General features: G+C 45.7%; 1 protein-coding gene across 1 annotated transcript in view; it reads left to right on the forward strand.

The window, feature by feature from the left end:
- The window catches only part of SV2B (synaptic vesicle glycoprotein 2B), a 41,449-nt gene extending 29,845 nt beyond the window's left edge, over positions 1–11,604 (forward strand). Inside the window, exons 9-12 of the mRNA XM_058156458.1 lie at positions 4,226–4,359; positions 6,810–7,010; positions 10,067–10,226; positions 11,216–11,604. Of these exons, the coding sequence (XP_058012441.1) occupies positions 4,226–4,359; positions 6,810–7,010; positions 10,067–10,226; positions 11,216–11,399 (679 nt within the window). The 3' untranslated portion in view covers positions 11,400–11,604. The remainder of the gene's footprint in view (positions 1–4,225; positions 4,360–6,809; positions 7,011–10,066; positions 10,227–11,215) is intronic.
- Positions 11,605–11,993: the final 389 nt, after the last annotated feature.

Below are 11,993 nucleotides of genomic sequence, written 5' to 3' on the forward strand. Positions count from 1 at the left end.
ACTTCAGCAATCCAAATTAGACTTTGCCTGACTCAAAGAATGCCAGAAACCAGATCCTTTATATAGGCCATGGAGTGTGGCTCCATGACTCAGCACTTATCCAGGCCTGCCCTTCCCTTCCTTTTGCTGACGTCGCCTCTCCATTTTCCGGAAGCGTGGATCCGTCCACCCTCCAGCTGCTGGCAATTCCAGCTCGTGACTGGCTTCAGGTTCCTCACGTTCACATGCTGTGGGGGAGGGGTTTATTTGCTCGGTTTGTCCGGGCATGGTGCCAGGACTGGGGGCCGGAGGCATGCCAGGCCGTTCGTCTGCACTATCAATCCCTGGCTGAGATAACAGGAGATGAGAGGGGCCCAGCTGCGGAGAGCGGGGCGGGCGAGGCACAACACTGGGGTTGCACACAAAGATTTGGGAACATGCGCTGTGTACAGGGGTGGGCTTCAGATCCTTTAGCAATGGGTTCACTGCCCCATTGCTGGGATGGGCATGGCCATGGTGGGCATGGCCTACTCAGCTGCCTGCACCACAGTGGGGGCGGGGGCGTTTTTCACCCTCCCCAGGCTCCGGAGGCTTTTCTCGAGCCTTTGGGAGGGCTAAAACTGCTTCTCCCGGGCTCTGGAGTCCCTCCGGAGGCTGAAAACAGGCCCATTTCCAGACTTCTGGATCCTCCACACAGCCCCTGCACTTACCCGGAATGATCAATGGGCCGCATGGAGACTCCTGGGAGGAGAGGGGCAGGATGGGCGTGGCCAGCCAGAGGTGGCATGTGAGGGTTCAGCGAACCCCAGCAATCCTTGGCTAGAGGATGCGCCCGAACCCTGCCAAACCCCCAGGAACCCACCCCTTGCTATGTACCTTTGTTCAACTGCAACACGCTACCAATGGAAACTGTGCAGAAGCTCACATTTCTGAATCTGAATCAGGGGTGAAATGCTCCCAGTTCGGACCGGATCGCCCAATCCGGTAGCCATAGCGGCGGGTGGTTTGGAGAACTGGTAGCAAAAAATCCTGCCCCCCCCCTTCCCTGCCACTTGCCCAGCTGAGCTGCATGATCATCAGAGGGTTTTTTTACTTTTAAAAGCATTTTTTCTTCCGCCGAAAAAATGCTTTTAAAAGTAAAAAAACCTAAAACCTTTGATGATTGCACTGCTCAGCTGGGATTGTCAGAATCCTTTCAAAGCATTTTTTCTATAAGCTCTTCGGCTGAAGGAGCTGTAAAAAAATGCTTTTAAAAGTAAAAAAAAAGAGTTGGCCACGCCCACCCAGTCACATTACCCCACCACCACCACCAAGCCACGCCTACTGAACCGGTAGTAAAAAAATTTACATTTCAGCCCTGATCTGAATGTTTCACTTGTACTAACCAGTTTCTCAGTTGTTGCATGAGTAAGCTGGTTGATGTCACGTGTTTGTTCAAAGCAGGAGAAATAACGCTACATCACTTCAACTATTTTAGTTCAGAAGAGATGAAATATAATTGCTTTAGAGGTTTTTAGGTATGATCGTTTCATTTCTCAATCCAGATGGGTCGAGCAAGGTCAGATCAGTTTAGTTTTTTGACGATACCCACTGGGAAATCCTGCAGCTCTCCATTAAATTTGAGAAGAAAATTCCCAGAGGAAGAGAAGCAAAGCGCTTCCATACTATTGCGAAGGAAACCACATGGGCACAACCATGTGTGATGGAATGTGCAGCAGGGGAAGAAGTGGAGGGAGGGAGAAATATCCACAATCGTACTGCAACTTCCCAGGGAGGAAAGCAGCACATTTCAACCTAGAACTAAGGAGGAATTTCCTGACCGTTAGAACAATTAACCAGTGGAACTACTTGCCTCCAGAAGTTGTGAATGCTCCAACACTGGAAGTTTTTAAGAAGATGTTGGATAACCATTTGTCTGAAGTGGTGTAGGGTTTCCTGCCTAAGCAGGGGGTTGGACTAGAACAGGGGTCTCCAACCTTGGTCCCTTTAAGACTTGTGGACTTCAACTCCCAGAGTTCCTCAGCCAGCTTTGCTGGCTGAGGGATTCTGGGAGTTGAAGTCCACAAGTCTTAAAGGGACCAAGGTTGGAGACCCCTGGACTAGAAGACCTCCAAGGTCCCTTCCAACTCTGTTATTCTGTTTTTTTCTGAGGTGCCCAAGACAAGAGACTGTACAGTCCTGTTCTGGCTGATGTAACGAAGAAAAGGTTATTTAAAAAAAAACAAACCCTAAAATATCTCAGGGTATATTTATTAGGTTAGAAGGTTATACCTTTAGTTTGGCAAGATTTTATTAAGTGTAAGTAAATAAAGATCTGGCATTCCAGAGGATCTCACTGCCAGGTCATTTCTGGGCTGACACCAGAAGGCACCAGGAGTCAAGCTCAACTTGAAGGAAACTTCCCTGTATTTTAGATGTCAGATTTCTTTCTTTCTTTCTTTCTTTCTTTCTTTCTTTCTTTCTTTCTTTCTTTCTTTCTTTCTTTCTTTCTTTCTTTCTTTCTTTCTTTCTTTCTTTCTTTCTTTCTTTCTTTCTTTCATCTATCTATCTCTGTTTCTTTGCACCTTAAAAGTACTTGTTGGTCTCTATTTGGGGCATTCTGACCTCTTGTGGCAATATGAAGGAAAGCAATTCATGTAAACCTTTGCTGCTGAAAGTTATGGTTGGGATGCATTTAATGACCTTCTTCCTTCTATAATCCATCCTGTCTAATCATTAAAATCAGTGATCACAAGCTCATTTTCCCAATTTTTTCTCACAAAGCTCATAAGAGGCTTCCAATCACCAATAAACATTAGAGCGTCTGTTTTTCTAATCAAGAAATTTGTCCTTTTGACTAAATTGATTTTGAACTTAATAACAGCAGCAAGGCTGTTGATTGGACAATATTGGAAGAAAAAAGAGTTACCTACAATAGAAGAATGGATATTGAAAGTTACTAACTTGGCTGAGATGGCTAAAATCTCAGCTTTTTTGAAAGACAATACGCAGGAAAGATATTTAATTGAATGGAAAAAATGGATTGATTATTTACAAAACAGATATCAGATTAAGAAATATCAGATTGCCTTTGAATAATTAGGAAGTATTATTTTATATAATGGGGGGGTTAGGAAATGAAAAGATTTGGATGAGGTTAATTGGATTAGAAAGGAAAATTTTACTCTATGTTTGGTTTATGTATAACAATACCTTGTGATTGACCCGGGAAGCCGGGGGTGAAGGAGGGGAAGGGGTTTTGGGGGAGGGGAAAGGGGAAAAATGTTTTTGCTTGTTAAAACTTTTTCAATTAAAAAAAAAAGAAATTTATCCTTTTCACCAACATCGATCAACTTCACCATCCATTCCTCCATAGTAGGTCGTGTCGAATCTTTCCATTTTTAATGAATATAATAATATCGCTGCAGTCATTGTATATTGAAATAATTTCAGAAGTGGGAGCTTCTGAGTATCATCTAGTTCAGGGGTCTCCAACCTTGACAACTTTAAGACTTGTGGACTTTAAGACTTGTGGACTTCAACTCCCAGAATTCCTCAGCCAGCTTTGCTGGCTGAGGAATTCTGGGAATTGAAGTCCACAAATCTTAAAGTTGTCAAGGTTGGAGACCCCGATCTAGTTTCCTATCCCAGCAGCTTCTTCTGGAATTATTTCACTTATTTCCCGCCCCCCCTGCCCCCCGCAGCCTTTAAAGGAAGTCTTAGCAAGGCTTGATGGACCTCTTTACATCCAAATTCTCCAAGTCTTCCACTAACAAAAATGCCTATGAGTACCTAAAGTTTCTAAAACTGGGAGGAGGTGGGAGGAAAGGTTTGTGTTCTAAGTTTAAACATGCTCCTAGTCTTGGTTTAACTCATTGCATCTTGGATAGATTCTATAGCCTATTGTATTTCTTACCTTCTGCACTTTGCTAATAAAATGGTTTGAGGTATGTTGGCAAGGACTTAGCTCTTGTCCAGTGATGGGATTCAACAGGTTCAGGCGAACTGGTAGTTAAATTGCTGGCTGACCCCGCCCCTTCCAGGAGTCCCCACCTGCTCCATTTTGGCTCTCCCGTAAGTGCAGGGAGGCCTCCTAGGTGCAAAACGGGGCACGAGGGGGGCACATTTTCCCCTGCGACCCATTTTTGCTCCCAAGGGGGTGCAGGAAGCCAAGCTGCCTGTCACCTGGTCATGCTCCCCAAGCCACGCCCACAGAACTGGTAATAAAAATGTTTTGAATCCCACCACTGCTCTTGTCCATCCTCAGGTTCATTCAAATGAAAATGCGCGATGTGACTTTTGACAACTCCCTCTTTGAGGACTGTCATTTCGAAGATGTGACATCCAGCGAGACCTTCTTCAAAAAGTGCACTCTTGTAAATACCACCTTCTATGACACAGGTACCGTGGAGGAGCACCTGGGCATGCATGCATGGGGGAGGGGAGCTTTTTTTTCCCCCCTGTAAAAGCAGAAGACACAGAACCAAGTCTTTAGAGCAGAAGTTGCAAGAGAAGCGGAATAATCCCTCTGCAGAGCCGAGGAGTGGAAGGTTTGCCCTGTGTGGCCAAAATAGTCAAGATGACAGCTCCAGTGGTAGAATCCAAGCTCTATCTGCAACCCGTAATGACAGTGGTGGGATTCAGCCGGTTCGCACCTATTCGGGAGAACCAGTTGTTAACTTTTTAAGCAGTTCGGAGAATTGATTTTTGGAAGAAATCTTATTTTGTTTTTTTCCCCCACTTTACAGGGCTAATCCTGTAAGGAAGGCAGGAAGGAAACATTCTGGTGTTGTTTCTAGCCTCATCTTTATTGTCCTGCTTACAGAAACTGCCTCTCTGATTAACCCTTATTACATTGTAACAGCTAAGATGAAGCACCCATCGACGTGAGTGATGTTGAGTTGGCCATGCCCACACGGTCACATGACCACTGAGCCATGCCTACCCAGCTGGTCATTAAGGCAGAGAACTGGTTGTTAAATTATTTGAATCCCACAACTTAACTGTAATTAAGCAGAATTTGGATCACACCATCATAGCTGCCATGTTGAATAATTTGATTAAACCCTACAGATACCCCTGGACTGAATGTCAGCTGCCACCTTACGTTTGCTGTACTTCACTTTATTATGCAGTGCCAGTCTGCCATGAACTGCGGGGAGAGGGAATGACGGGTGGGGGGAGGGATGCTTGAGGGAAACGAAAGTAGATACTGTGCCATCCCAAGAAGCTGCTTCAAGGTCACCCAGCTGGAAGAAAGAGGAAGCTGCATACCGACCTGTTGTCAGACCGACTGTTGTGAAAATATTTTGCATGGACCTGATTGGTTACAGTGGGGTGGGCAGAGAGGGGCAGATAAGGGGGGGGAAATCTAACAGAGAATAGAATAGAATAGAATAGAATAGAATAGAATAGAATAGAATAGAATAGAATAGAATAGAATAGAATTCTTTGTTGGCCAAATGTGATTGGACACACAAGGAATTTGTCTTGGTGCATATGCTCTTGGTGTACATAAAAGAAAAGATACCTTCATCAAGAATCATAAGGTACAACACTTAATGATAGTCATAGGGAAACAGTCAATATGAATCTTAAGGATACCAGCAACAAGGTTACAGTCATACAGTCATAAGTAGGAGGAAATAGAACTTAGTGATTTTGGGGCACACAATTCTTAGTTCTGGCTCTGCATGACTGCAATATTTATTTATTTATTTATTTATCAAATTTATATACCGCCCTATCTCCCGAAGGACTCAGGGCGGTGAGTCCAATACACTTGGTCTCTCATAAAACTATACCTGTCTCAACCAATGGAGCCAAGAGTCATTTCTGCTTAGAGGTTTACTTTGTGGCAGGTCTGTGACTGACTCCCAAACTTCACTTTTCTTTCTTTTTGAAGGATAGAAAGGCCATGTCATTATTTGTATTTTTTTTTTTAATTTGAATTTATATCCCGCCCTTCTCTAAAGACTCAGGGCGGCTTACACTGTGCTAAGCAATAGTCTTCATTCATTTGTATATTATATACAAAGTCAACTTATTGCCCCACTCAACAATCTGGGTCCTCATTTTACCTACCTTATAAAGGATGGAAGGCTGAGTCAACCTTGGGCCTGGTGGGACTTGAACTTGCAGTAATTGCAAGCAGCTGTGTTAATAACAGACTGTCTTAGTCTGCTGAACCACCAGCTCAGTCTGCTGAGCCACCATCATGCTAAGGGTTTGATTCAGCGGTATTCCTAGGACCATCAGACCAGGGCAGAGGATTCAGGTTCCATCAGCACAATCTAAGTCTTGTTCTGTTTTTGCAAAGTAGCCTTAAAGCCATGTGCACATGAGTTAGGCTGGAATTGTGAAACCCACGACCACCATCCTGTCCGGTCCGAAACCTCCCTACAGCCACGCCGTGACATGATTTCTAGCTTTCCAACTTTCAGTCGGAAAGATGTTCCTTCTCAGAATAACGTGTAGAATTAGGGTTCTCGATTGGGGATTGACGAAGCTCTGGTCCCAACGATCTTTTTAAATACTGGTCCTGCAATGCCAGCCAAATTGCGAAGTTAGGTAAAGGTTAGAAATGTCTGAAGAATTCTGCAGGCCTACTTTTCAAGACTCCACAAGGCCTCATGGAAGATCGTTCGTACGATCCCCTCAGTCATTAAAATTCTCTCAGAAATTCAGAACGTTGTAACCCCACCCCATGAGAAATATGCACTCCCCCCCCCAATAATTCTCACTCTTGCTGTGAATGACTGTCCCCCCGCCAGGAATCTGAGCTGCTAGAGATTGGCTGCTCGCTTTGAAAGCTGTTCTAGTGATGGCCATCCATGGTTTCCTTCTCACAGATCTCTACAAGTATAAATTCGTTGACTGTGAATTTTTGAACGTCTCTTACTTTGGACAGAAGAAGGGTTGCCAGATGGATTTTGAGGAAGACAACGATTTCCTCATTTACCTTGTCAGCTTCTTGGGTAGCCTTTCCGTCTTGCCTGGTAATATCATCTCAGCTCTGCTGATGGACAAATTAGGAAGAATCAAGATGATTGGTGAGTGGGGATTAACCAGGGGTGAAATCCAGCAGGTTCTGGTGAACCGGTAGCAGAAATGTTGAGTAGTTCGGAGAACCAGCAAATACCACCTCTGGCTGGCCCCAGAGTGGGATGGGAATAGAGATTTTGCAATATTCGTCTCCCAGGAGTGGGGTGGGAATGGAAATTTTGCAATATTCGTCCTCCAGGAGTGGGGTGGGAATGGAGATTTTGCAATATCCTTCCCCCAGGAGTGGGGAAGGAATGGAGATTTTGCAATATCCTTCCCCCAAGAGTGGGGAAGGAATGGGGATTTTGCAATATCCTTCTCTTAGGAGTGGGGTGGGAATGGAGATTTTGCAATATCCTTCTCTTAGGAGTGGGGTGGGAATGGGGATTTTGCAGTATCCTTCCCTTGCCATGCCCACCAAGCCACACCATGACCACCAAGTCACACCCACAGAACTGGTAATTAAAAAAAATTGGATTTCACCACTGGGATGAACGGTATCAAAGGAGAAGGATGGGTCTGGCAGTCCTTTCGTGTGATGACTGCCATGTCTTGTTTCAAGAGCCAGGCATCCAGAGGTAGCAAGCAACAGAGCCTCCTGGGACTGGTCAGGTTCCAAATAAGGCCTGGGGGGTTGCATTTAGCTGAAGACTTCTCCTTGGCTTTCTAAAACAATCGACAAACAATGCAAAATCCCTCTGCGTGGAAAAAAAATAGCACATTCCTAAGAAGGTGGAACTGTACATTTTTCTTCCTGGCACAATCAACTTCCACAGGACTATTTCCTCCTTGGTAGTTATTAAGTAAAAATCAGGAACACGGGGGTGGGGGTGAGGGGTGTTGCATAACTTAAAACTGACAGGAAGGAAGTTCAAAAGTCATGTTAGCGTGTATAACTTCACAGAAAGAGTAATAGTAGTTTAGAACCAGAGGTAGCGGATCAGTGATTAGTAATTGAGTTTAAACATGCTTGGGGCAAACACATGTCCATCATCTGACAAATAAATAAATAAATAAAAATCATAAATCATAAATACATAAATTAAAAGGAAAACAAGAAACAAAAAAACCCTCAAAGGGCAGACTTGTTGGCTCACTAGGACTTTTACTGCCATCAGTTTTCTGTGTCTGTGTTTCTTTCTCTCTCTCATCTAGCTAGCTAGCTATCATTTAGCATATGGCTAAATAAGGGAGGTAGGGATGTGGTGGTTCGGTGGCTAAGACACTGAGCTTGTTGATCGAAAGGTCAGCAGTTCAGCAGTTCGAATCCCTAGTGCTGCAGTGTAACGGGGTGAGCTCCCGTTATTTGTCCCAGCTTCTGCCAACCTAGCAGTTACTTTGAAATGGAGATGAGCACCGCCCCCTAGATTCGAGAACGACTAGCTCATATGTGGAATGGGAACCTTTACCTTAACCTAAATAAGGGAAATCCACAAATGGTAGACACAATGCAGTCCTCATAGCCTAAATTGCTAGTTCATTCTGCTCTATGCTTGCGTGCCTATCCTTGGTGCATTGCAGGGAGTTAACTAACTTTCCTCAGCTGACTAGCGGCACTCAGGTTGCTGGCAGTTCTCCTCCTTGTCTTGTCTTGCCTCATGTTGCTTACCTCACATCCATCTAGGTCCAGTGCCAGCTTCTGGTCTCCACACACACAAATTCAGCTACGTTTTCCCCACGGAAGTGGTACCCATTTATCTACTTGCCATATTGCATGTTTTCGAACTGCTGAGAGGAGCAGGAGCCAGGGAGTGAGCGGCGGGAGCTCACCCAGTCTCTCAGAGCCAGGCTCGAACCGCTGAAGTGCAAATAATTTCTGGCTGGCAGTTTCAGCATCATTAAGCCCCTGCAACCCCTCGATGAACTTTCATCCCACCGTTTTTGCTTTGAAGTGGTCTGATCCAGAAACGGCATTCAAGTTCTACTCAGTTTGGACAGACACAACAGAAGTATCTGCAGGGACATCAAAACAGCCATCATGCAATTAAACCTTTTGTCCAGGGCACATTTTAAAAGGATGGGTTTTTAATTACCTACATCTGGATCAGGAGTGAAATTTGACCGGGTTGGACCGAATCGGGTGAATCGGTAGGGATGATTTGGATTGGTTTGCCAAACCGGTAAAAACCATCCCTTGTTGGCCCCGCCCATGCCTGCCCACTTGCCCGCTCGCCACTCACCCCTTCCAGCCGCTCACTCGTCCCTTCTGGCCGCTTGACCCATTCAACGTTAAATGCTGCAGCAGAGAGAATCCAGACTTTTCTCCCACCATTCAGAGCGGAGCTGCTGCAGCCTGTCCCTTTAAGGTACTTTGACCTCCGGGAGGGCGTGGACTGAGGGGGGGACCATAAAGGGAGCAGCAGCTTTGCAGTGATTGGAGGGAGAAAAGTTCGGCTTCTCTCTGCCACAGCATTCACTATGAGCCCTTCTGGTGCTCTTACACACATTTTTTCCTACCGGGTTCTGTGGGCGTGGCTTGGTGGGGGAGATCATGTGACTGAGTGGGTATAGCCGTGAGTGACACCGAGTTGTCCACGCCCACTCAGTTACAAGAACTCCCCCCCCACCAAGCCACACCCACAGAACCGGTAAGGAAAAAATTTGAATGTCACCACTGATCTGGAATAGGGACGTGGTGGCTCAGGGGCTAGGACGTCGAGCTTGTCGATCGAAAGGTCGGCAGCTCAGCGGTTCGAATCCCTAGTGCTGCTGTGTAATGGGGTGAGCTCCCGTTACTTGTCCCAGCTTCTACCAACCTAGCAGTTTCGAAAGCACTTAAAAATGCAAGTAGAAAAAATAGGGACCACCTTTGATGGGAAGGGAACAGCGTTCTGTGCGCCTTTGGCATTGAGTCATGCCGGCCACATGACCACGGAGACGTCGTCGGACAGCGCTGGCTCTTTGGCTTTGTAACGGAGATGAGCACCGCCCCCTAGAGTCGGCAACGACTAGCACGTATGTGCGAGGGGAACCTTTACCTTTACCTTACTGATCTGGATGCCATCTTTGACTTTGTTGACTGCCAAGCTCATATTTCTCCCCTCTGTCTTGCTTTCTCTTGCAGGAGGCTCCATGCTGATCTCGGCAGTGTGCTGTTTCTTCTTGTTCTTTGGCCAGAGCGAGTCAGCCATGATCGGGTGGCAATGTCTCTTTTGTGGCACGAGCATCGCTGCGTGGAACGCCTTGAACGTCATCACCGTAGAGCTGTATCCCACACATAAAAGGTGATCCATTTGCGCTGACCTCTTTTCTGGAGAATCCTGGTTTCCAGCTTTCGGTCACTTGTATCCTAGCCTAATGCATTGCTTGAAATCTGGCCAACTTCCCCTTTCTCACATCTACTTTGCTGTCCCAGAAAAGAACATAGAACATAGAACAAGAGGGTTGGAAGGGAGGTTGGAGGTCTTCTAGTCCAATCCCCTGCCTGTTGTGACCCAGACTCGAGCAGGTAGCAACCAACGCAGTCCTTAATGAAAATAAACTTTATTCAAGCAGCTGGGAATTGACCCATTCCCAGCGTCGTGAAACTCAAAAGAAAGCAAAGGCTTCTCACACAAAACGGTCTGTCATTATTTCCAACCTGGTCCAATTTAGATAATTGCCAAAGTCCTTTGCAGATAAGCGTCTCGAGCAGAGAATGGAGAGCTGCCAAGGTCTTCTCACAGAAACATCCAGAGCAGAGAATGTGACGAGCGCAGCTACAATGTTGTTTTCCGGCAAACTGAGACACCGATGCCAGTCTCCTTTTAAATCTTATGGGAGGAGCCAATTATCTCTTGGCCCTACCCCCGAGGTGACCTCTCTGCTTGAGCTGCTCCTGCCTCTTGGCAGCTCTTCTCATTCGGGCATTAGGGACAGGCTCTCCCAGTTTCTCCTCCTCCTTGCTTTCGGCCTCTGGAGGCTCTGGAGTCCGCACCTCACTCTCACTACTCTCAGGCCCTGGAGGCTCTGGAGTCCACACCCCATTTCTCGATGGCCCTGGCCTTGCCTCCGCCTCATCACTCTCCGATTCTGCCACCAGCACCGTAGGCTGCTGACAGACCACAGCTCTGCCCAAGGGCAGGAGATCCCACACCATTCCAGACTTTCATTGGGCTTTATGGGATGGGTACACATCAGAACTGAAATGTTTATATGTTAAAATAATTGAGCCTTGGATCTTTGGCTTTTGAATTCTGAAACCTTTCTATGATTTTCTCTCCTTCTTATCTAGAGCCACAGCCTTTGGGATACTCACCGGCGTCTGTAAAGTGGGGGCCATCCTGGGGAACTCCATCTTTGCCTCTTTTGTTGGGATCACCAAAGTGATCCCCATTCTTCTGGCTTCTTCTGCTCTGGTTGGAGGAGGCCTCCTATCCCTGAGGCTGCCGGACACACGGGACCAAGTCCTGATGTGAGCAGCTGGAGGATGAAAGGCAACACCGGCCTACGGTGAAGAGACCTGTTTAGAAGAAAATCAAAACATCTACCGATATTTCTCTGCCAATACCTCATATTTTGTGGGAAAAGGGGGAGAAGAAGCGACTTTCTATTGAAGGAAAGTTAAAACCTTGATTCTAGGACTATTGTATAGTGATGGTGGAGCCCACACAGCCAGGCAAATACACGATACACCCCTTACCTGACAAATATGTGCAAAGTTCTAATCAGTAGCCACCACAGCCTACTACATTGGAGAAATTCTACATTAAAAGGAATGTATAAACATCAATATACAGTAGATATCAATATAGCTTGATATCTGTATTTCTAGAGTTTTCCAGGATATTTTTATCTATCTTATCTATCTATCTATCTATCTATCTATCTATCTATCTATCTATCTATCTATCTATCTATCTATCTATCTATCTATCTATCTATCCATCGATTCCATCTAATCCATGTAATCCATCCATGTAATCCATCCATCTATCTGTCCATCCATTATCTATCTGTCTATCTATCTGTCCATCCATCCATCCATCCATCCATTCTATCTATCTATCTCT

Source organism: Ahaetulla prasina, chromosome 13 (genome assembly GCF_028640845.1).
Source record: "Ahaetulla prasina isolate Xishuangbanna chromosome 13, ASM2864084v1, whole genome shotgun sequence".
In the NCBI taxonomy this organism is placed as follows: Eukaryota; Metazoa; Chordata; class Lepidosauria; order Squamata; family Colubridae; genus Ahaetulla; species Ahaetulla prasina.